The 26,055-nt window shown below is 50.5% G+C and overlaps 1 protein-coding gene across 5 annotated transcripts in view; it reads right to left on the bottom strand.

Moving 5' to 3' along the window:
• The window catches only part of rims1a (regulating synaptic membrane exocytosis 1a), a 1,446,068-nt gene that overhangs the window by 287,848 nt on the left and 1,132,165 nt on the right, over nt 1-26,055 (bottom strand). For 3 of the 5 annotated variants that reach the window (XM_072498344.1, XM_072498345.1, XM_072498346.1), the window contains exons 18-19: nt 14,519-14,581; nt 6,151-6,228 (exon numbers count right to left, since the gene is read on the bottom strand). The exons of 1 other annotated variant lie outside the window; for it this stretch is intronic. In XM_072498344.1, the coding sequence (XP_072354445.1) occupies nt 6,151-6,228; nt 14,519-14,581 (141 nt within the window). The remainder of the gene's footprint in view (nt 1-6,150; nt 6,229-14,518; nt 14,582-26,055) is intronic. One more of the 5 variants, XM_072498348.1, reaches the window with a different exon arrangement.

Raw genomic sequence — 26,055 nt, 5'->3', positions numbered from 1 at the left:
TGTTCTGTACTGCACTAATTCCGTCCAGTCAAGTACCAGAAAATAGCTTCTGGACCATTCATGCTTCACGGCCCCTCAGAAGTGGCAGGAACCAAAATCTTGATTCGGTATCCTTTTGAATGGGAAAGTCAAAATGGCTTAGCCAGGACCCCATTTCCCTTTCATGCAATGAATCAGCAAGAGGGCAGTGAGTGAGTGGGGGTCATGAATTGGCATGGGAAGTGGTTGGGCAGTGTGGGGTGGGTTGTGAAGAGGGAGCGTAAAAAAGCCGATCAACCTTTGACACAACCGGGAGGGAGTGCCACAGAACCGAGGGGGGCGTCAAACCAGCCCACCTTGGCACTCGGCTGCCTCCTTGGCCTCTTTGCTTTGCTGCCAGGCCTGACTCTAACTGCAACTGCTCTCCACCACCACCGCCCACCCGCCCACCATCGCGGCATTCAGGGGGGTTATTTCTATCAAGGCGGGTCCAGTGACGCAGGAATTTCCCAACTTGAGCAACCTGCCTCTGTAGAGAAAATCCAGCCCATAGAATCAGAATGGTTACAATGCAAAAAGAGGCCACAATGTCTGTCATACTTGTCTTCGCTCCCACACCCGCGCACTCTTTTCCCTGTAGTTTTCAGGGATTACTTTTTGAAAGGCAGCATTGAATTTGTCTCCACCATACTCTAAGGGCACGATTCTCCGGAAAGATTTGTAAGTGTGGTAGCAAGCGGGGCTTGGCCCAGCGAGGCCAGGGATGCTATTCGACGTTAATTGGTCCATTGCTTCTCACCGCAAATGAAGGCTCGCCAGCACTGTGCTCACCGGTTCCCAGCTAACAAGGTCGAGCAGCACGTAAACAACACTTGCACAGCCGACACCACTCAACTGGCAGCCGTGGCGCTGAGACGGCTGGCCCCAAGATTCAATGTTGTGGGGACCCGAGGGTCCCGGAGGGTGAACCAGGGTAGCCACTGCCGCCTGGAGTGTGACCAGCAGGACTGGCCTCCAGTGTCGCAAGAAGGTCTACACCGGGCAGCATGGGTGAGTTGACACTAACACCTCCCACACCCGCCCCAAGACCTTTCCGCCCCCATGTGAGCATCCACCCCCCACCCTTCCTTCATACCCCTTCTCCCACCACTGTGAACCACACATGCAGTTAACGATGCCCCCTCTGTGCCCCTGCAGGAGAAGCTCTCGCACAATCGCCAGGAGAGGGCCCAGACTGGCGGTGGGGTGCCGGACATATAAATCCCCACCGCCTTGGAGGAATGGGCCCTGGAGGTGACTGGAGTGGTCGAGGACAGAGCGGTCACCAATGCAGAGGTTGGCGCAAGCCGCAGAGGTGAGGATCCACTGGGCCCCACCTGGAGGACCTGTCACACGTGAATAGTTATTGCCACTCTGACTGACCCATCCCTCCCACTGATAACATTCCCATTCTCCTGCAGGTCCTCCAGCCGACGGTGCTAGCCCATCTGAGTGGGCCCCTCCCCTGCCTCCCACGAGAACACCTTGGAGGAGAACTCGGAGGATGCCATGATGAACACATCACAGCTGTCATTCCACCCTCCACCAGCGCAGATTTTCATACCTCTGAGGGAAACATTAGTGGACAGGCTTCTGGATCCCAATCTGGTGAGCACCACACATGATGTAGATCAGGTGGAGGCAGGAACCCCCAGGTGAGACAGCAGTCAGAGAGCTGCTGGATACCAGGTCCCATTTGGGTCCCAGCCACATGCTGAGCCTATGGAACAAGGAACAAGGTTACCCAGAGCTGATGGAGCGACACTACAGCAGGTCCATAACCGAATGGAGAGTCCAAGAGGCTACGGGCACAGGAGATGGTGCCAGCGATAAGTGGCACCAAGGCCAACCCTGCTAGGGTGGCAGCTAGGCAGTGCAGAGCCTGTTGCACGACATCGGCACCATTAGTGAAGGTGTCCAAAGCATCGCGCAGTCGGTGATGGCCATGGCTGAGGGTCTCGGCAGGAAGTCCGACTCACTGTGGGATACCACCCAATACCAGGCTAACCTTGATGAGGTGCTCTTGGACATGTCAACTCTCAGATGGGTATGGCCGAGGCGCTGTGAAGCTTGTCACAGGTGGGCATTGCCGAAGCTCTGCAGAGCATGACCCAATCACTGAGGAGCATCGCTGAGGGCATCGACACAATGGTGCAGATATCGGGGAGCCGCCAGGACTGGCAGAGCCAGATGATACAGGGGCAGCCGGGGCTTGAACCAATTGCCCCTCCATCCCAAGGTGAATGCCAGGGCCCTATGGGCATTGGACGGGAGCTATGTGGCTACCCGGACTCGTCCCATGGAGTGGAGATGGTGGCCACCGGCTCTCCCATGTTCCATCCCTCTGATGAGGCCGCATCTGGAAGTCAGCACACAAGAGAGGGCTGCATGGATGTGCATGTGCTGCCGACAAGTGCGCCCCCCAAAGGATGCCTGCCAGGGGCATTGAAGGCCACAGGAAATGGTAAGCAGCTGGCTGCCTCCACCTCAGATGTGCAGCTTGGGTCACACATAGACGTAACAGTAGAGCAGGCACGTTAAGCATGCTGAGTCTCGTTGAGGGCACCTGAGGACGGCGGGGGTGGGGGGGGGGGGGGGTGGTGAGGGAGAGAGTGGGGAGGCACCATAGAGAGAGTGGGGCATTATTGGACACCTGTGACACATTAAAAACTCTTGACCACAAGCAATACGATGCCTCTGTCATTTTCTTCCGCAACGCGGGTGGACCTCTGAACCCTTGGTCTATCTCTCCAGGCATTCCTCTTCCCCGAGCACACAGTGTGCAGGTGATGGGTGTGAGCGAGTACTCAGCAGACAGGCCGGGGTCAGACTGGCATAGATCAAGGAGCACCAGCGTTCAGCTCTCTCTGGTTTATCATCACCCCCTGCCCTAGACAGTGACCCGCTAACGGTGCAGACACATCCCCATCACCCTGGAGTGATGTGACACAGACCCTGGGACAGTGGGAAATGGGGGTGGGGGGTGGTAAGGTATCAATGACAGACCAGGCCATGTCCTCTGTGGAGCGGATGAGAAAGAGGGTCTCCCTGGCCCTCCGGGCTTGCCGGACCCTCGCCACAGCTGCCTGTCCTACAGCTGGTCCTCCAGTTCATCCCCGGGCTCGCCATCCAGCCCCTGTTGGTCCGGTGCCTCCTCATCATCCTTGTCCTCCTCCTTTCCTCCAACTCAGAGCTGGGCTCATGTTCCTCATCCCCAACCTTAGCATATCGCTCCGCTGCTGTGCCAAGTTGTGGATGACACAGCAGACCACCACAAAGCGGGCGACTCTCCGGGGGTGTACAGCAGGGCACCACTGGAGTGGTCAAGCCATCGGAATCACGTTTTGAGCAGTCCGATGTACCGTTCATGCGCAGCCTGGGTGGTCACATGGGCCTCGTTGTGCAGGACCTCCGCTTCGGTCTCCTGCCTCCGTGCTGGTGTCATTAGCCAGGTCCTCAGCAGATACCCCTTATCCACCAAGAGCCTGCTGCCCATCCTGGGGTGGTCTTCGAAGGGGCTGGGGATGACCGATTACCTCAGGATGTAGCTGTCGTGCACATTCCCCAGGAAGCATGCACACATGTGATGATCTTCATGTGGTGGTCACACACGTGTTGTATGTTCAGGGAGTGGAACCCCTTCCTGTTAGCAAATGTAGGGCACTCCCAGAGGGCCCGATGAATGAAAGGCAGCAGGCGTGCAGTCTACCAGCCCCTGGACCTGGAGCATCCCAGTGATGGTGGAGAATCCTGCTGCCTGGGCATCTTGTTGGGCTTGGTCCATGTCAAAGTTGAATTAGTTTTCCGCCCGGGCAAACAGGGCACCTGTGACCTGTCGGGTGCACTTGTGGCTGTGGCCTCCGAGATGCTACATAGGTACCGAGTCAGGCCCTGGAATGACCCTGAGGCATAAAAGTTCCCGGCTGCGGTGACCTTGATAGCCACCGGGAGCGGGTGTCCTCCTTCTTCTCCTCCTCCATGTGGTGCCAAGACCACGAGGACATGGCACAGGTGCTGCACCGTCTCCTTGTTGAGGCAGAGCCTCCTGCGGCACTTGCTGTCTGTTATCTGTTCAAAGGACCAGCGACACCTGTAAACCCTGGGCCCTCGCGGGACTCCCCCTCTGGGTCCCTCCCTGCCCTTGTGGGCAGCGGGTCCTCTGGGTGAGGGGTGGGGTCTCTGGCGTCTGGCCGCCCAGCCTATCAGCAGTACAACTAGGGCCTATTTTGCAGGGTCCAAAACACCGTCCATAGCGTTCAACATCTGTAAGGAATTGGGAGGGGATGTTAGACTGACAAACTTGGTGGCTCCCAGCCCGGGATCCTCCATTCCCCCATTGATCCACCCTCCCCACACCCGGAAATCCCTGTCCACATACTCCTGGCTGCAGTGGGCCCCCCTCACCGGACCCCAGAACCTGCACCCCAGATGCCCACACATAATGTCACATAGAACGGGCGCTGGCCCCCTCCCCGTGGCCACCATCCACCCTCCGGCCACGAACATGTCCCCGGAGCTGTGTCCCATCTGCTGGGTGTTCAGATGCGTGTGTGGTGTTGCCTCCTGCAGTGTTCAGGCACAGTGTCCAGGCATCACGGTCTGATTGAGATGCTAGGTAATAATTCCCACATGCTACATCCACCCATGGGAATCCAATTTGAACTGTGTGAAGTGTTCACGTAACCACGATTGCCAATTCCCTATTAGCAATAGGGAATTCAGCCACACGGCCAGAGGCCTCGGCAGTAGGTGGGGGTTAGGGGTGGGCCTGGGGCTTAGGGTTGTCAGCGGATGATCCAGGGGTTGGCATGCTGGTGCCACGTGAGGTTGACCCCCCTCCCAGTGCGTTTCACCCCCTCCCCCTACCCCTCTTTGCATGGCAGCACATGCCTGCGGAGGGTGATCCCTGCCCGAGGGTCACCCTCCTCTGCCGAGCACTGGAGCGGCACGCCCAGCATCCCCGGCTCTTTGCCTGTGAGCAAAGCTGGCTACTCACCTCCTCGGCTCCCCGCAGAAGCCCTTCCACCAGGTTCACATTTTTTTTAAAGGAGTACTAATTGACGCCAGCGTGACCACTTTCTGGAGAGGCCGCTGAATCACAGGAAGCCTTTGGATATGGGGTCACCCCCGTTAATTGTATGGAAATATTGCTCGAGTGGTGATAATTGGTTTTTCACCAAACTACGGTGAGGTCCCGATTTCGCCTAACGGAGCAGGCCGGTTGCATCACAAACTGTTAGGTGCCCGGTGTGGTTCTCGTTTTCGGTCTCTTCTGCTATTCACCGGCCTCGTTTCGCTCGAGAGAGAGAGAGCCCAATGAGGCCGGAGAATAGCACCCTAAGACATTGCAGTGCAAATTCTAACCACTTGCTGCATGAAAAAGCTTTTCCTCATCTATAATTATCCTATCTAATTTTATACTACCTCTTCCTTTTCAATGAAAACCTTAAATTCATTCTGGTTTTTAAAATTCAATGTGCTCATTTATTAACATAGTCATGCCCTTTGCCCCTGTAATATTGGGCGGGATTCTCCGTTCCCCCAGCCGATTGTTTCTCGGCAGCGTGCCGTTCTCTGGCGGCGGAATTCTGTCTTCCTGCTGCTTCTCAATGGGATTTCCCAAAGAAACCATCCCACACCACCAGGAAACCCCCAGGTAGGGGTGCGCTATAGGTGGGAAAAGAGAATCGTAATAGCTGAAGAATTCCAGCCATTATCTCCTCTTTGGTCCTTAAATGGCTCCACATCTTTCCCCTAACTTCCCTCTCAGAGTTATATATTTACAAAGGACTTTAGTGTTCTTTTTTATGCTACATGTTAATTTTTTGCCATAAACTCTCTTTGCCCTTTTTATTTCCTCAATCAGTGGTCCTCTGCCCTCCCTTGCAGCTTGAGTCTCCATTGTATTCCAAACCCAATTTATCATAAGTTTCCTTTTGTTGAGTCAATATATCTTTCGTATCTAGAGACCTTTTCCCCTCATCGGAAGGTGTCAATCACTATTTGCACATCTGGAATTAACAGGTTAGGTTGAAAACTGACTGAAGCAGCATGAGTCACATTAAACCAACCATTATTTATTCTTTTCCTCTATCATAGAGCAATGTAATATTTGTGATCCAAGCTTCTTACCTGTATGTATCTTGGTGAAAACCATTTACTAGCAATGGCATCTTGGGAGGCAAAGTTTTACTGGTGTTAAGTGACCTTCTGATGCGGGTAGAATATAGCAATAGACAGAAACAAACAGAAAGTGTAAAGAGAAATAAAAACCCTACCAAACATACAACAAAAATAAGAACAATGTGATTCGAATAAATCCTAATCTAATCCATCCCAAAATTTCATTCTCAAGAGGAGTAGAAGAGACTTTTGGATTGTTGCAGGAAGAATGTTCATCGTGGCATGACTAGACTTGAATAGCAATGTTATTGGTCCTGGTGAAATATTCCGATCAAAATGGAAATATCCTGGTGAAATATCCCGAGCAGAATTTAAATACTGGTGTGTGTGAAATATACCGATCAGAATGAGAATATTGTTGCATACAAAATATCTGGACCAGAAAGGGAATATTGTTGCATGTAAAATATCCTGATTAGAATGGAAATGTTAGGTGATTTGGACATTCTGAATTCTCCCTCTACTCGAACAGGCGCCGGAATGTGGGGACTGGGGGATTTTCACAGTAACTTCATTGCAGTGTGAATGCAAGCCTACTTGTGACAATAATAAATATTATTATTATTGAATATTGCTCCTGGTGAAGTTCCTGCAGAATGGGAAAACAGCTCCTGATGAAATACCCCAATGAGAATCAGGAAGGTCCTGTTCAGAATGGGAATATTGTTGCATGTGAAAAATCCTGATCAGAATGGGAATATTGTCTTTTTGAAAAATCCAGATTCAAATGGGAATATTCTTCTGTGTAAAATATCTCACTCAGAATGGAATATTGTTCTCTTAAAACTATCCCGATCAGAATGGGAATGTTGTTTCTAGTGAAATATGACGATCAGATTTGGAATTTTGTGCGGAATTCTCCTGTCGCAGATGACAAAATCGGCTGATTGGCCGATTTCCGCCGAAATCGGGGACAGCACTGCTTTCGCGATGTTCTGCCCTGTCTAGGAGTACGCCGCACACCGTACCGATAGCCTCCACCCCCGATGCTCTCGGAGACCACAGGAGACGGAGAGACCCGCACCCTCCAGTATGCGACGCCCGCAGGATGCCCCTCGGAGACCACAGGAGACGGAGAGACCCGCACCCTCCAGCATGCGACGCCCGCAGGATGCCCCTCGCACACCACGGGAGACGGAGAGACCTGGAGCAACAGGGAGACGACACCCCCGTCACGTGCGGGAGCGACCACCCAGCGATGAGGGGGGCAGCCACAGGCCCCCGTCACATCCGAGCCAGGACACCACTACCCAGGACACCACTATCCAGGACACCCCTACCCGGGACAGCACTACCCAGGACACCCCTACCCGGGAAGACGAAATACCGGACAGTGACTCAGAGTGGATGGGTGGAGACGAACCCCCACCCCAAAGTGCCATGGACTCAGAGTGGGACGAAGAGCACGACACAACGCCACTGCTGTCACCAACACCCTCCACCATCGCAGAAACACTCACCACGGTTGGGCACTTTAGTGATGAGGCGTCTGGTACACTCACTGGTGCGCACAACACAGCCGTCCCGGTACAGCAGGTGGAGGTAGGAGCAGCAGAGGGACCGGGCGGTCGGAGGGCAGCCCAGGCCAAGCGAACATCTGCCGCCCAGATGGATCCCGGGTTCCTGGAGTTACCACACCCACACATAGATCCGATGCAACCACCGACACGGAGACGAGCGAAAAGGGTGACGGGTGGCTTGCGGCGGCTGCGGTCGCAGGTGGAGGAGTCCACCCGCGTCCAGGAGCTGGGAGTGGTCCCGGTCATGCGTGCCACCCAGGCTGACACCGCACGGGTGGCGTCCGCGGTGGAGGCAATGGGTGCGACGGTGTCAGACATGGGGAACGGTTTGCGAGGCCTGGGGCCTTCCGTGCAGGCGGCGTCTGTGGCCCAGGAAATGGCTGCCCTCTCACAGGAGGCCATGAGCCAGTGCCAGCGCCAGATGGCAGAGGCGCTCAACGCCATAGCCCAGTCTCAGCAGGCCATGGCCCAGTCTCAGCAGGCCATAGCCCAGTCTCTGCAGGCCATGGCCCAGTCTCTGCAGGCCATGGCCCAGTCTCAGCAGGCCATCGCTGAGGGCATCGGCGCCAGTGGCCATGTGCGAGCTGGCGTCGCACTGTCGCAGACAGGGTTCGACAACCCCCTGGGCTCCATGGCTGCAAACCTGCAGACCCCTGTCGATACCAGCACGGGCCTCCAGGACTGGCAGCGCCAGATGTCGGGGGCGCGTCGGATGGCCAGTCCGTTCGCATCCCCCACCCATGTAGAGGCCTGGGGGCCATCGGGCACCCCGAGGGAGGAGGAGGTGGTGTGGTCCGTCCCGGCTCCCTCTGTAGGGGAGGTCCCGGTACACCGCGACACCTCGGACTCCCCCCCTTCCGTCCCAGGTGCATCGGGTGGGCAACGGGCAGGACAGGCTGGCAGCTCGCAATCCCAGTCGCCCGGGCCGCAGCCTGGCCCATCTAGGCCAGGACGCCCCAGGAAACGGCCGCCAAAGGGATCCAGTGTCAGAGGGCAGGAATCACAGGAGTCCACCTCCAGTTCTGCTGTACCGTCTGGGGAACCACGTAGACGTAGTCATAGGGCCCGTAAGGCCAAACAATTAGACACTGAGTAAGTTGGCACGGGTGCAGAGCACAGATGAGTTTTAGGGGCTAGGGCACGTGCATGAACTCCTTTGGTTATTAAAGTCAATGTTACACCTACCGAAGCTGCCTTTGTGCTCTGTCCAAAGTGTGCGGGGGTGTCATGTACGTTGAGCGCAAGTGTGTGTGTGAGGGGTGGTCTTACCTCAGCCCCAGGTGAGTCTGCCCCCTTCCCCCTGGGCCGCCATCAACATCCCCCGGGCAGAGGACGGGACCGTGCGCTGCAGTGTCACAGCCGCATGCAGGGATGGTCCGGGTGGATGGTGGTACTGTGGCCATGGGTCAGACATAGTCCAACGATGTAGAGCCAGGAGCTCAGCGGAGGCGGGTTGTCATCATTCTCCATGGCCTGCGATAGACACGCGTCCACCCGCAACTGGGTGAGCCCGGCCCGTTGTGCCGCCGGTGGATCGGCAATTGGGGGTGGGGGGGTGGTGTGCATGCGGGTGGGGTGTGTGGGGTTGGGGAGGGGGGTGAGGGTGCTGGGTGGGTGGATGGGTGGGGGGTGTGGGTGGTCGGCTGTTGTCATGGTGTGCGGTCTGTGGCCATACTACCCGATTCCCACGCCCATCTAGTCAGTGAAGCGGGCGTCTATCAGTCTGTCCCGTGCCCGCTGGGCCAGCCGGTAACGGTGGACAGCCACCCGCCTGTGTCTACCCCGTCTGCCCTGACCATTGCCCCCATCCCCCTCATCTGGGGAGGACTGGGCCTCTTCCTGCTGCTCCTCCACTCCGCCCTCCTCTGCCTGCGGCACATCGCCCCTCTGCTGGGCTATGTTGTGCAGGACGCAGCACACCACAATGATGCGGCCGACCCTATCTGACCGATACTGGAGGGCGCCCCCAGAGAGGTCCAGGCACCTGAAACGCATCTTCAGCACGCCAAAGCACCTCTCGATCACTCCCCTTGTCGCTACATGGGCATCATTGTAGCGGTTCTCCGCCTCATTGCGTGGCCTCCGTATAGGCGTCATCAGCCACGATCGCAATGGGTAGCCCCTGTCGCCCAGCAACCAGCCCCTCAGCCGGGGATGGCGTCCCTCGTACATGCCGGGGATGGATGACCGCGACAACACGAATGAGTCGTGTACACTGCCTGGGTGACGGGCGCAGACGTGCAGGATCATCATGCGGTGGTCGCAGACCACCTGTACGTTCATTGAATAGGTCCCCTTCCTATTAGTGAACACGGCCCTGTTCTCTGCAGGTGGCCGCACGGCGACGTGCATCCCATCGATCGCGCCCTGGACCATGGGGAACCCGGCAACGGCAGAGAAGCCCACGGCCCGGGCATCTTGGCTGGCCCGGTCCACGGAGAAACGGATGTAGCGGTGCGCCATGGCATAAAGGGCATCTGTCACTGCCCGGATGCACCGATGCACCGATGTCTGCGATATGCCGGACAGGTCCCCACTCGGTGCCTGGAATGACCCCGTTGCATAAAAGTTCAGGGCCACCGTAACCTTGACGGACACGGGGAGAGGGTGTCCCCCGCCAGTGCCACGCGGTGACAGGTGTGCCAGCAGGTGGTAGATGTGTGCCACAGTTTCCCGGCTCATCCGGAGTCTCCTCCTGCATTCCCGGTCCGTGAGGTCCTGGTATGACTGCCGGGGCCGGTACACAGGGGGCGCCCTCGGGTGCCTCCGTTGCCGTGGGGCCGCGACGTCCTCCTCCCCCTCCTCGTCCTGTCGGTCAGGTGTCCCTCCAGCCTGGGCGGCTGCCGCCTGCCCCTCTGCGGCAGCCTGCGCCGCCTCTCTGGCACGCTCCTCCTCCTCCTCCTCCTCCTCATCCAGGGCAACATAGACATGAGCGGCTGCCACCACGGCGGCCAACATCGCTGGATGGTCTGAAAACATGACGGCCTGGTGGGGGGGAGGGGAACGACGACATGTCATCATTGCCCATATCCCCTCCTCCCCCCAGCCAGGTGGCATGGACCGCATGGGTCCAACTGTTGGAGGCTGGCACCTGGCCAGGTGGACCAACTCATTTGCCCTCCCATCACCCACCCCGGCACGGACCCCCTCCCCAACCTCCACCGCGGCATGGACCCCCCCCCCCCCAACCTCCACCCCGGCACGGACCCCCCCCCCCCAACCTCCACCCCGGCACGGACCCCCTCCCGGCACTCCCCCGGAGCCCAGCCTACTCTAACCACCCCCCCCCCCCCCCCGCCGCACACACACACACACAAGCCGAGACACACCTCTCCTCACGCAATCAGTCTGCGGCCACGCCATTTCCTGCCCAGAGCCAACCCCCCAGGCCGTCACTCACCTCCTCGCTGGTCGGCGTGAGCCTGGAGCACCGGGTCACGCCAATGAAAAGGAGGTTTGATTGACGTCGACGTGAACGGTCATCACGTCGACGGGACTTCGGCCCATCCGGAAGGGAGAATATCGGCAGGCCGAAAATCGGCTGCCTTGCGCAGACCCGTGACATTCTCCGCGGCAGCGGCGCCATTAACGCCCCGCCGACTTTTCTCCCTTCGGAGACTTCGGCGGGGGCGGGATTCACGGCGGCCAACGGCCATTCTCCGACCCGGCGGGGGGTCGGAGAATGACGCCCCTGATGCGGCATGCCGTCGGGATTCTCTGTTTTGCCGGCTGGTCAATGGAGTTTCCTATTGTGAGGCAGCCCCACGCCATCGGGAAACCCTCGGGCTGCCGGCAAAATGGAGAATCCCAACGCCGAAGAATTCAGCCCCATTTGTCTAACATTCCTCTTAGGAAATTGGAAAGCGCCTGTTCATTTATATAGTTTACACAGTCTAGCGAAGTTCCAGGAGCACAGGGATTGGAATGAGTTTATTTTGAGACTGCAGCTTTGTTAATGATAAAGCAAGAAACCCATTAGAAAGTAATTGTAATAATATTTCCAACAATGTATGTACGTCATATATTTGAAAATGTTATTGTTTAACTGAGGCAAGTGTAATATTCATGACTGAATTACAATGAGAAAATACCAACATTAATTTATGGCAAAGTCTTCGACTTGTATTAATCTCAGTCATGGAGAAACAAAGCACATTTTATATGTATAAGAATTTGCCTCAGACACTGAGCTGAAATCAGTGAAAAGTTGCTTAAGATCACAGGAAGTGTAGGACATGTGTGAACATAAGGTTGTTAGAAAAACCTAAAACACTGTACCAAGACAGGTGAACATGAGCAAAGTTATAGAAAGAGAACAAGTTAGAATTTGAGATTGTAGGGATATTCAAATTGCATTGTAATGTCATGAAGGAAAGGGAATAACCTGGAAGAAGCAATTTCCATGAGCCAAATCAATATGGTTACTGCTCATATCTTTAATGCAAAACTCATACAAGGCAGAATGATTCAACATCACACCAGCAGAGGTCCTCACCTTGGAAAAACCTATTGTAAGTGAGGTGGATCTAAATTATTTACTTAGGAGAGGTGGACTGGAGGGCAGAGTCTAGAGACACTAGAGGTGTGAAGAACTACTGGCATGTTTTGCAGGATAAATTTTGAAAATCCTGAAAGCGGCAGATAATTTTGCACCCACCTTTACAGACTTCGGGTCAGGATGAGACATCATCCTAGGTTCGTCATTGTGGTCCACTGTCACTCACCATCAGGACCCTACCTTTACTCTCCAATACGAATCATTCAATATGAAGGACAATAGCATGAAAAATTCTTTATGTGAACTGTATATTGTTATCTCAGTCCCCTGTTTCTAGTTTTGTCTCAAGAACCACCTGCTCCCCTGATTCCATTACCAGCGCACTGTTGGCCATCCAACTTCTCTTCCTGATTCTGATGCTAGCTGATTATTCCAACATACGTCTGACTGGCCTCCCACATTCTCCCCTCCATCATCCTAAACTCTGCTGTCCATGACCTAAATCACACCAAATCCAATTTGCTTGTCAGCCCAATGGTCCCTGGCTCTTGGTTAAACAGTAGGTCAATTTAAAGGTTCTTATTTGTGTTTACAAATCCCTCCAAGGCCTTGCCCCTCCCTATTTCTATAATGTCCTTAAGTCACACTCAGATACCTGGGCTCCTTGTGGGGATTATTGGTCCACATTGGTGGCTATGCTTTCAGCTGTCTGGGTCCCAATCCGTGAAATTTCCTCCCGGAACCTTTCTACCTCTCCGCTTTGCTTGCTTCCTTTCAAATATTCCTTAAAACAAAGCTCTTTGAGCTTGTATTTGGTCATCTCCTTATGTGGTTCAGTGACAAACATTGTATGAGAATGCTTCTGGGGCATTTTACAAACTTAAAAGGTGCGATATAAATTCAATTTGCTGTTGTTGACATTGCACATAATTCCCTGCCCTCAGTCACGTCAGTGCAATCTTCACCATCCTCCTTGGAAGCCTCTCCTCAATTGTCCAGCTCAACAGCCTTTTCCACGCTTACTAATCGACCCAACCACAGCCAAAACATTTCCACAAACTGCTTCTCTTCTGAAACTGGCACCAAATATCTGCAAAGTCTTGGGTCACTCTGGTTCTTGTTCCGCACCATTTGTACCTCAGCAATATCATTAGCAAACGGACAGTCAGCTTAGAATCATCGAATCTCTACAATGCAGGAATCTGCCATTTGGCCCATCGATTCACCACCAACCCTCTGAAAGAGCACCCTACCTAGGCCCTTGCCCCAACCCTATCCCTATAACCCCACCTAACCTTTTGGACACTAGGCACTACTTCAGCAGTTGTAACAGTTCAAGAATTAAATCTTAATCTACTGATTTAATATCAAAACAGTATTTTAAGAAAAATAAGCAAATGATGAACAATCCGGAAGTGCAACAGTGTAAATTATAAATGGTAAAGTCACATTCGCTGCTTTGTGGATCTGGCCAGGATCATCCATGATGTTCATAAAGATCCTTTACAGCCCAGCCCTGTTACAGATACATTTTTAGTTTGGACAGATGGAGTACAAACTGAACTCAGCCTGGTCAGACCCAAAAGGGAGAATCATGTTTAATGTCAGTGTTTGGAGAGGCTACGAATTGATGCTTGAAGCAGGTTTAGTCTATGATATGGATTGAAACTTTGGTTGAATCAACCACATAGATGCTTTTAAGGGAAACAGTTCAGGGAAAAGTGATTACTTTCTCAATAAAAATACTTTGAGACCAACTTCTTCTGTGATTTAAACAATAAATCAGTTTTCATCATGGTCCAGTTGATTTTGTATTACTGAAGATATCATTAACAATGGATTAAATGCAAGAGAAGGTTGTATGCCATGGTGTGTTTCTATTGCAATGATTTTTTAAATGAAGGGTTGCTTGCAGAGGTCCATTTTGCATGGTATGCCTTAAATGTCAAGTGACATTAGGAAGGTGATTGCAGGTGCATGTTGTGAAATTTTGTTTCAGTAAAGTTACATCTTAGTAGTATTGTCAAAAGCTATTGAGCACACCATATGCAAACTATGAAAAGGATTGCTGCTTCATATTATTGATCATGAAGATGGAAGACAGAATTGCAGAAACACAATGTGTAGCTGTTTTTATAACATAACAAGATGTCTATCAATAAACTACAGATTTTGCAACTGTAAGCCAATATTTCATTAAGAACACTAAACCAATGTTTTAAAAAAAAGCTCATTCACAGATTACCTTCATTTACAGAATGAGAAAGATGTCTTGAATGCTGTTGGCTGCTATATTTACCTGGCAGTATACAGGCACTCTGCACTCCTTCCTCGTTTTGCTCTGGGCAGCATAAGGAACTCGCTGCACAGACATGATGAATGAGGAGCAATGCAGTGAGGAGAAAAGATGGAGCAATGAAAAAGAAAGTGAGATCTGATGAAGATGCCATTGAATTGTGAACAAATCAAAACCTTTTCATTTTACCTTTTAATGGTACACTTATAATCTGCAAACTAACAGGCCAACATTTATTAATGCTGCAGAGAGAATGCGCTTCAATGCATCATGGCACGAAGTACAGAACAGCCACATGAATTAATATTGTGTTTAAGTTAATCAGGGGCAATTCTGTTCTCAACGCAGAAGAATCAAATTGACATTATAGGACCCTCTCATCCCAGGTCAGATAGCACCTTCAAAACATTGTCCCATTAGGCTCAGAAATGTGCAAGTCAATTTATTTCCCAATAAATTAAAAAAAAAAGAATTACTGGCACAGTGCAGCAGTGTAAGTGTGGAGGTAGTAGGGGATTCATTTGCAGATCTACATTTATACCGGTCTATCCTTTCAATAGGAGCACAGTATAGATATCCGATATCCTCACCAAGACACGAGAACAGCTACTGTAGTTTGCTAGTTCTGTTGAGATGGTGGACTGTAACATAATTTAAATTTACCTGCAATAATAAATCATTTTAATTGCCAAATAAATATTACTCAAAATTGATCCGTACGTTTTTATTTGAAAAAAAGAAACACGGATATTAACAGTGAGACTTAAAAGGACAGCATTTATTCAATCACACTCCTAAAATTATCAGTTATAAAGTTGAGCTGTAAATTGCAGCTCAGCCTTTAAAAAGAACTGTTCCTATTTTTGTTTGAAATAAACCTGCTGACAACAAGATTATATTTCAGGAATCAGCCCTATCCAGTCTATAAATCATTTGCTGTTTGGAAGATATCATGAGTTTTCTGTCACTTTGCCTGGTTAACTAACACCAGAGAAGTAAATAACTGATGCATGTAGAAATGGTACAGCAGTTATCATGGGGGATTTTAATCTACATGTCGATTGGTTTAACCAGGTCGGTCAAGGAGGAGTTTATAGAATGTATCCGTGATAGTTTCCTCGAACAGTATGTAATGGAACCTACGAGGGAGCAAGCGGTCCTAGATCTGGTCCTGTGTAATGAGACAGGATTGATTCATGATCTCATAGTTGGGATCCTCTCGGAAGGAGCGATCACAATATGGTGGAATTTAGAATACAGATGGAGGGAGAGAAGGTAAAATCAAACACTAGTGTATTGTGCTTAAACTAGTATGGCAGGGGGGTGGGCACGGGAGCAGTAGGTCAGAAGGTGAGAGCATTGAGGGAGAACTAGGGAATAGGGACAGTGTGGCTCTGAGGCAGAGCAGACGGGGAGAAGTTGCTGAACACAGCGGGTCTGGTGGCCTGAAGTGCATATGTTTTAATGCAAGGAGCATTACGGGTAAGGCAGATGAACTTAGAGCTTGGATTACTACTTGGAACTATGATGTTGTTGCCATTACAGAGACCTGGTTGAGTGAAGGGCAGGATTGGCAGCTAAACGTTCCAGGATTTAGATGTTTCAGGCGGGATAGAGGGGGATGTAAAAGGGGAGGCGGAGTTGCGCTACTTGTTCGGGAGAATATCACAGCTATACTGCGAGAGGACACCTCAGAGGGCAGTGAGGCTATATGGGTAGAGATCAGGAATAAGAAGGGTGCAGTCACAATGTTGGGGGTATACTACAGGCCTCCCAACAGCCAGCGGGAGATAGAGGAGCAGATAGGTAGACAGATTTTGGAAAAGAGTAAAAACAACAGGGTTGTGGTGATGGGAGACTTCAACTTCCCCAATATTGACTGGGACTCACTTAGTGCCAGGGGCTTAGACGGGGCGGAGTTTGTAAGGAGCATCCAGGAGGGCTTCTTAAAACAATATGTAAACAGTCCAACTAGGGAAGGGGCGGTACTGGACCTGGTATTGGGGAATGAGCCCGGCCAGGTGGTAGATGTTTCAGTAGGGGAGCATTTCGGTAACAATGACCACAATTCAGTAAGTTTTAAAGTACTGGTGGACAAGGATAAGAGTGGTCCGAGGATGAATGTGCTAAATTGGGGGAAGGCTAATTATAACAATATTAGGCGGGAACTGAAGAACATAGATTGGGGGCGGATGTTTGAGGGCAAATCAACATCTGACATGTGGGAGGCTTTCAAGTGTCAGTTGAAAGGAATACAGGACCGGCATGTTCCTGTGAGGAAGAAAGATAAATACGGCAATTTTCGGGAACCTTGGATGACGAGAGATATTGTAGGCCTCGTCAAAAAGAAAAAGGAGGCATTTGTCAGGGCTAAAAGGCTGGGAACAGACGAAGCCTGTGTGGCATATAAGGAAAGTAGGAAGGAACTTAAGCAAGGAGTCAGGAGGGCTAGAAGGGGTCATGAAAAGTCATTGGCAAATAGGGTTAAGGAAAATCCCAAGGCTTTTTACACGTACATAAAAAGCAAGAGGGTAGCCAGGGAAAGGGTTGGCCCACTGAAGGATAGGCAAGGGAATCTATGTGTGGAGCCAGAGGAAATGGGCGAGGTACTAAATGAATACTTTGCATCAGTATTCACCAAAGAGAAGGAATTGGTAGATGTTGAGTCTGGAGAAGGGGGTGTAGATAGCCTGGGTCACATTGTGATCCAAAAAGACGAGGTGTTGGGTGTCTTAAAAAATATTAAGGTAGATAAGTCCCCAGGGCCTGATGGGATCTACCCCAGAATACTGAAGGAGGCTGGAGAGGAAATTGCTGAGGCCTTGACAGAAATCTTTGGATCCTCGCTGTCTTCAGGGGATGTCCCGGAGGACTGGAGAATAGCCAATGTTGTTCCTCTGTTTAAGAAGGGTAGCAAGGATAATCCCGGGAACTACACGCCGGTGAGCCTTACTTCAGTGGTAGGGAAATTACTGGAGAGAATTCTTCGAGACAGGATCTACTCTCATTTGGAAGCAAATGGACGTATTAGTGAGAGGCAGCACGGTTTTGTGAAGGGCAGGTCGTGTCTCACTAACTTGATAGAGTTTTTCGAGGAGGTCACTAAGATGATTGATGCAGGTAGGGCAGTAGATGTTGTCTATATGGACTTCAGTAAGGCCTTTGACAAGGTCCCTCATGGTAGACTAGTACAAAAGGTGAAGTCACACGGGATCAGGGGTGAACTGGCAAGGTGGATACAGAACTGGCTAGGCCATAGAAGGCAGAGGGTAGCAATGGAGGGATGCTTTTCTAATTGGAGGGCTGTGACCAGTGGTGTTCCACAGGGATCAGTGTTGGGACCTTTGCTGTTTGTAGTATATATAAATGATTTGGAGGAAAATGTAACTGGTCTGATTAGTAAGTTTGCAGACGACACAAAGGTTGGTGGAATTGCGGATAGCGATGAGGACTGTCAGAGGATACAGCAGGATTTAGATTGTCTGGAGACTTGGGCGGAGAGATGGCAGATGGAGTTTAATCCGGACAAATGTGAGGTAATGCATTTTGGAAGGGCTAATGCAGGTAGGGAATATACAGTGAATGGTAGAACCCTCAAGAGTATTGAAAGTCAAAGAGATCTAGGAGTACAGGTCCACAGGTCATTGAAAGGGGCAACACAGGTGGAGAAGGTAGTCAAGAAGGCATACGGCATGCTTGCCTTCATTGGCCGGGGCATTGAGTATAAGAATTGGCAAGTCATGTTGCAGCTGTATAGAACCTTAGTTAGGCCACACTTGGAGTATAGTGTTCAATTCTGGTCGCCACACTACCAGAAGGATGTGGAGGCTTTAGAGAGGGTGCAGAAGAGATTTACCAGAATGTTGCCTGGTATGGAGGGCATAAGCTATGAGGAGCGATTGAATAAACTCGGTTTGTTCTCACTGGAACGAAGGAGGTTGAGGGGCGACCTGATAGAGGTATACAAAATTATGAGGGGCATAGACAGAGTGGATAGTCAGAGGCTTTTCCCCAGGGTAGAGGGGTCAATTACTAGGGGGCATAGGTTTAAGGTGAGAGGGTCAAGGTTTAGAGTAGATGTACGAGGCAAGTTTTTTACGCAGAGGGTAGTGAGTGCCTGGAACTCACTACCGGAGGAGGTAGTGGAAGCAGGGACGATAGGGACATTTAAGGGGCATCTTGACAAATATATGAATAGGATGGGAATAGAAGGATACGGACCCAGGAAGTGTAGAAGATTGTAGTTTAGTCGGGCAGTATGGTCGGCACGGGCTTGGAGGGCCGAAGGGCCTTTTCCTGTGCTGTACATTTCTTTGTTCTTTGTTCTTTGTAAACAAGAATTGTAAAATGGGATGAGAGAAAAACTAGCTAAGGTAGACTGGGAGGAAAGACTTTATGGTGAAACAGTTGAGGAACAGTGGAGAACCTTCCAAGCGATTTTTCACAGTGCTCAGCAAAGGTTTATACCAACAAAAAGGAAGGACGGTAGAAAGAGGGAAAATCGACCATGGATATCGAAGGAAGTAAGGGAGAGTATCAAATTGAAGGAAAAAGCATACAAAGTAGCAAAGATTAGTGGGAGACTAGAGGACTGGGAAATCTTTAGGGGGCAACAGAAAGCTACTAAAAAAGCTATAAAGAAGAGTAAGATAGATTATGAGAGTAAACTTGCTCAGAATATAAAAACAGATAGTAAAAGTTTCTACAAATATATAAAACAAAAAAGAGTGGCTAAGGTAAATATTGGTCCTTTAGAGGATGAGAAGGGGGATTTAATAATGGGAGATGAGGAAATGGCTGAGGAACTGAACAGGTTTTTTGGGTCGGTCTTCACAGTGGAAGACACAAATAACATGCCAGTGACTGATGGAAATGAGGCTATGACAGGTGAGGACCTTGAGAGGATTGTTATCACCACGAGATAGTGATGGGCAAGCTAATGGGGCTAAAGGTAGACAGGTCTCCTGGATCTGATGGAATGCACCCCAGAGTGCTAAAAGAGATGGCTAGGGAAATTGCAAATACACTAGTGATAATTTACCAAAATTCACTAGACTCTGGGGTGGTCCCGGCGGATAGGAAATTAGCAAACGTGACACCACTGTTTAAAAAAGGAGGTAGGCAGAAAGCGGGTAATTATAGGCCAGTGAGCTTAACTTCGGTAGTAGGGAAGATGCTGGAATCTATCATCAAGGAAGAAATAGCGAGGAATCTGGATGGAAATTGTCCCATTGGGCAGACGCAGCATGGGTTCATAAAGGGCAGGTCGTGCCTAACTAATTTAGTGGAATTTTTTGAGGACATTACTAGTGCGGTAGATAACGGGGAGCCAATGGATGTGGTATATCTGGATTTCCAGAAAGCCTTTGACAAGGTGCTACGCAAAAGGTTGCTGCATAAGATAAAGATGCATGGCATTAAGGGGAAAGTAGTAACATGGATAGAGGATTGGTTAATTAATAGAAAGCAAAGAGTGGGGATTAATGGGTGTTTCTCTGGTTGGAAATCAGTAGCTAGTGGTGTCCCTCAGGGATCAGTGTTGGGCCCACAACTGTTCACAATTTACATAGATGATTTGGAGTTGGGGACCAAGGGCAATGTGTCCAAGTTTGCAGACGACACTAAGATAAGTGGTAAAGCAAAAAGTGCAGAGGATACTGGAAGTCTGCAGAGGGATTTGGATAGGCTAAGTGAATGGGCTAGGGTCTGGCAGATGGAATACAATGTTGACAAATGTGAGGTTATCCATTTTGGTAGGAATAACAGCAAAAGGGATTATTATTTAAATGATAAAATATTAAAACATGCTGCTGTGCAGAGAGACCTGGGTGTGATAGTGCATGAGTCGCAAAAAGTTGGTTTACAGGTGCAACAGGTGATTAAGAAGGCAAATGGAATTTTGTCCTTCATTGCTAGAGGGATGGAGTTTAAGACTAGGGAGGTTATGCTGCAATTGTATAAGGTGTTAGTGAGGCCACACCTGGAGTATTGTGTTTAGTTTTGGTCTCCTTACTTGAGAAAGCACCTACTGGCACTGGAGGGTGTGCAGAGGAGATTCACTAGGTTAATCCCAGAGCTGAAGGGGTTGGATTACGAGGAGAGGTTGAGTAGACTGGGACTGTACTCGTTGGAATTTAGAAGGATGAGGGGGGATCTTATAGAAACATATAAGATTATGAAGGGAATAGATAGGATAGATGCGGGCAGGTTGTTTCCACTGGCGGGTGAAAGCAGAACTAGGGGGCATAGCCTCAAAATAAGGGGAAGTAGATTTAGGACTGAGTTTAGGAGGAACTTCTTCACCCAAAGTGTTGTGAATCTATGGAATTCGTTGCCCAGTGAAGCAGTAGAGGCTCCTTCATTAAATGTTTTTAAGATAAAGATAGATAGTTTTTTGAAGAATAAAGGGATTAAGGGTTATGGTGTTCGGGCCGGAAAGTGGAGCTGAGTCCACAAAAGATCAGCCATGATCTCATTGAATGGTGGAGCAGGCTCGAGGGGCCAGATGGCCTATTCCTGCTCCTAGTTCTTATGTAAGTATGCGCTGTGCCAAATTTGAAATTTTGTAACACTAATAAGTAGCACAGTGGTCATCAAACCTAAACAGTAAATCTGAAACCAGGGGCGTCATTCTCCGCCGGCGGGAGTCTCCGTTCTGCCGGCACCGGGGGGGTTTCCCGACGGCGTGGGGCTATCCCACAATGGGAAACCCCATTGACCGGCCGGTGTTACGGAGACTCCCGCCGGCCGGTCGGAGCAGAAATGTGGCGGGGCGGGTCGGAGAATTTCGCTCCAGACTTTCCCCAAGAGGAATTTCAGTGACTCAAAGATTACTCTCTTCTGCCCCCTTCATTCGTGTTAAGAACAAATATTAATAGAGGTGAAAATGGACTGAATTTGATGAAGGGATGTGCAAACCTGGTGACTTTCTGTTACTAATTTGAAATACATATGGCTGCTTTTGGAAAAAACTAACTGGGTAATAATGTTCCTTCAACCATACAATCTAATTGATTCTAACGAGAAGAAAAGGCACAAATGATTGGCATAAACTATTGTTTCCAGGCCTCAATGCTGTTGCACTGTAATACTTAACAAAACAATTACATATACAACCTAAAAGTAGACTTTCAGCCCATCATCCCTCTGCTGCCGTTTTGATAGAGACATTCAAGTAATTCTGATTTCCTGTCATTTTCCCCACAGTACAGAACTTAATTTTCTTTTATATTATATAGTCAATTTTCTTTTGAAAGTTATGTTCAAATCTGCTTCAGGAAATGTATTCCAAATCATAACAGTAAAATGAATTATCTTCATAGGCACTTCTTCACAATACAATCAACTTAGAATAAATCTACAAATGTAGAAAAGGCTCAGAGACCAAAGTAGACCATACAATTCAAATGATGATACAATGAGATTTTGTTCTGATCTGTTGAACAGTAGTATCAACTTTAGAAAATGTTGTTGCCATTCTCTTTGCTTCAGACAGGTTTAAGAATGATTGTAAGTGCTTACTCCATCCTATTATGGTCACATTTATGCATTTATTATTTTAACAAACAAGATGACACGGGTTTGGAGCTGCATTTGACCACTTTCACAGATGTGAACTTTACTAACATTGAGGAGAACAACTTAATTTATGTTCTGAAATCTTTCCATCTTTTTGAAATCTGTTCTTATAGTTTGACAGTGGCTGATCTCACAAGATTTTAAATTATCTCTGCAGGTGTAGACTTCACATCTGTAATGTTGACCTGGGTGAATCTTTGAGAGCAGTATTTATCACACAAGATTTCAGCAAGGTATGTACAGACCACAGGGTGTACACAAGGTATGTACAGACCACAGGGTGTACACAAGGTATGTACAGACCACAGGGTGTACACAAGGTATGTACAGACCACAGGGTGTACACAAGGTATGTACAGACCACAGGGTGTACACAAGGTATGTACAGACCACAGGGTGTACACAAGGTATGTACATACCACAGGGAGTACACAAGGTATGTACAGACCACAGGGTGTACACAAGGTATGTACAGAACCAGGGTGGGTTCAAAGTGAAAACTCCAGTTCTGCAAAGCTCTTAAAAAACCCCTCTGAATAGTATTTGGCCTTCTTGAGTTACGCAAACTCCATCAAATCACCGAGCCACCGCCTTCAGCGGTGCCGCCATCCTCCAGCCCAAAAACATTTGGCTCCGAGCCACCAACGAAGCAAAGGCCAGGACATCTGCTTTGCTCTAGTCCACAGTTCCGGCACATTGAACATCCTAACAATTGCCACCAGTGGGCAGGGTTTCACTCACACATTCAGGATCACCGGCGTGGTGTCAAAAAAGGACCCCAAAACTCCACCAGCTTGGGGCACGACCAGAAAATGTGCATGTTATGAAGCGGGACCTCTTGAACTATATTCGCACCTATTTCTTCCGTCACTTCAAAAAAGCGGCTCATCGAGAGTGAGGTGAGCTCAAAAACTACCTTTAGCAGAATGAGGTTCAGCCTCACGCAAGAAGATATCGCATTTACACTCAATGCCTTATACCAAACCCCTTCCTCTAATATCAGCCCCAACTCCATCTATTTTGTCTTCATCCCCTCAACTGAACCCAATTCCTTGCCCACTGATGTGATCATCGATTCACTCGAGACGGGAGTAGAAGTAAACTGTGGCTTTAATCAACTTAGAACAGTGCCTGCCTGCGACTGACACATTACTGAGAACCGCCTACAGGTCGACTGCTCTTTATACCTCCCTTCAAAGGGAGGAGCCATGGGCGGAGCCAATACAGGCCCCAACATGTTCCCCTATGGATAATGCCATACAATGGCCCATAGGAGGAGCCCACAAGGGCAACAGCATTTGACAGATACAAACACAAGGGCAACAGCACAGATACAAATACAATGGTGGATTATTGGCATAATACATTCACCACATTCACCCTCTGTTAAAAAAAATGAAGTCCGGCGGGGGTGACGGGTTCATAAGCTCAGCCGGTCCAGTGCACGGATCGTGCGCTGTGATCGCCGAAGCTCTGGCGTTGTTGCTGGCCCGGGTGTCGAGTTCGTCCGTGCTGGCATCGGTAGTGAGGGCGCCGGGACGGGTACAGACGTGGACTCCGGGAGCGTCTATTCTGGAGCTTCATTCTTGTGGATCGGTGAAGGGGGGATGGCGGGCGGGAGGGAGCGCGGGAGCTATATAGGGGCGGGGGTGCTGGTCATAGTAGGTTGGACGGGATATGGTGGAGGGGCAGTGGTGGTGGTGGAACCGGCGGGCGCCAGGTCCCGGAGGGAGACCGTATCCTGTCAACCATCGGGGTGTTCGATATAAGCTTACTAGGGGTTGGAGTGTAGGAGCTGGACCCTCTCTACCAGAGGATCGGACTTATGGCTCCTGACGTGTTTTCTGAGTAGGACTGGCCCCGGTGTCTTCAGCCAGCACGGAAGCGAGGCCCCTGAGGTGGATCTCCTAGGGAAAACAAATAGGCGGTCATGAGGGGTCTCGTTTGTGGCCGTGCAAAGTAGGGACCTAATAGAGTAGAGCGCATCGGGGAGGACCTCCTGCCAGTGAGAAACTGGGAGATTCCTGGACCGCAGGGTCAGTAGGACGGTCTTCCAGGCCTTCGCGTTCTACCTCTCCACCTGCCCGTTTCCCCATGGGTTATAACTGGTAGTCCTGCTCGAGGCGATGCCCTTACTGAGCAGGTACTGACGCAGTTCGTCGCTCATGAACGATGAGCCCCGGTCACTGTGGACATAATTGGGAAACCAAACAGGGTGAAGACACTATGTAGGGCTTTAATGACGGTGGACGTGGTCATGTCGGGGCAAGGGATTGCAAAGGGGAAGCGGGAGAACTCATCAATAATGTTGAGAAAATATGTATTGTGGTTATTCGAGGGGAGGGGCCCTTTGAAAGCGATACTGAGGCGCTCAAAGGGCAGGGATGCTTTTACCAGGTGGGCCTTATCTGGTCGATAGAAGTGCGGTTTACACTCCGCACAGATCTGGCAGTACCTGGTCATGGCTCTGACCTCCTTGGTGGAGTTGGGCAGGTTGTGGGCTTTGATATAGTGGATAAGCCGGGTGACCTCCGGGTGGCAGAGGTCATCGTGGATAGCCGGTAGTCGGTTACCTTGCATGCTGGCGCATGTGCCGCGGGACAGGGCATCTGGGGACTCGTTGAGCTGCCCAGGACGATATACTATGTCGTAGTTATAGGTGGAGAGTTCGATCCTCCACCTCAAGATCTTATCGTTCTTGATTTTGCCCCGCTGCGTATTATCGAACATGAAGGCTACCGATCGTTGGTCGGTGACGAGGGTAAACCTCCTACCAGCGAGGTAGTGCCTCCAGTGCCGTACGGTTTCCACAATGACTTGGGCCTCTTTTTCGACTGAGGAGTGCCGAATTTCGGAGGTGGTGAGAGTGCGCGAAAAAACCGCTACCGGTCTGCCTGCTTGATTGAGGGTAGCGGCGAGAGCAACCTCTGATGCATCGCTCTCCACCTGGAAGGGGACAGACTCATCCACCGTGCGCATCGCGGCTTTGGCGATGTCCGCCTTGATGCTGTTGAAGGCCTGGTGGGCCTCAGTCGCCAGTGGGAAGGTGGTGGCTTTGATTAGCGGGTGGGCTTTGTCCGTATAGTTGGACCCACTGGGCATAATAATAAAATAACCTGAGACACCTCTTCAGGACCTTGGGCCAGTGGGGGAGGGGGAGTTGCAGGAGGGGGCGCATACGGTCAGGGTCGGGTCCTAGAACCCCGTTTTCCACGACGTAGCCGAGGATGGCTAGTCTAGTTGTGCGGAAAACGCATTTCTCCTTGTTGTACGTGAGGTTTAGGGTTTGGGTGATTTGGAGAAATCTGTGGAGGTTGGCGTCGTGGTCCTGCTGATCATGGCCGCAAATGGTGACATTGTCCAAGTACAGAAATGTGGCCTGCATCCCGTTCCGGTCCACCATTCGGTCCATTGTTCTTTGGAACACCGAAACCCCGTTCGTGACGCCAAAGGGGACCCCGGAGGAAGTGGAAAAGGCGGCCGTCTTCCTCAAAAGCCGTGTAGTGACGGTCCTCCGGGCGGATTGGGAGCTGGTGGTATGCAGACTTCAGATCCACCGTGGAGAACACCCGGTAGTGCGCGATCTGGTTTACCATGTCTGCAATCCGGGGAAGGGGTACGCATCAAGTTGCGTGAACCGGTTTATGGTTTGGCTGTAATCTACAATCATCCGGTTCTTCTCCCCGGTCTTGACGACCACCACCTGAGCTCTCCAGGGGCTATTGCTGGCCTCGATGACTCCCTCCCACAAGAGTCGCTGGACCTCGGACCTGATAAAAGTCCTGTCCTGTATGCTATACCGCCTGCTTCTGGTGGCGGCTGGTTTGCAGTCGTCGGTAAAGTTTGTGAAGAGAGGGGGAGAGTCGACTTTTAGGGTCAAGAGGCTGCATATGGTGAGTGAGGGTAGGGGCCCCGAACTTCAGGGTTAGGCTCCGGAGGTTGCATTGGAAATCTAGTCCCAA

Source organism: Scyliorhinus torazame, chromosome 4 (assembly GCF_047496885.1).
Source record: "Scyliorhinus torazame isolate Kashiwa2021f chromosome 4, sScyTor2.1, whole genome shotgun sequence".
Lineage (NCBI taxonomy): Eukaryota > Metazoa > Chordata > Chondrichthyes > Carcharhiniformes > Scyliorhinidae > Scyliorhinus > Scyliorhinus torazame.
The sequence above is the reverse complement of the archived record's forward strand: the minus strand, read 5'-3'. Positions and strand labels throughout refer to the sequence as shown.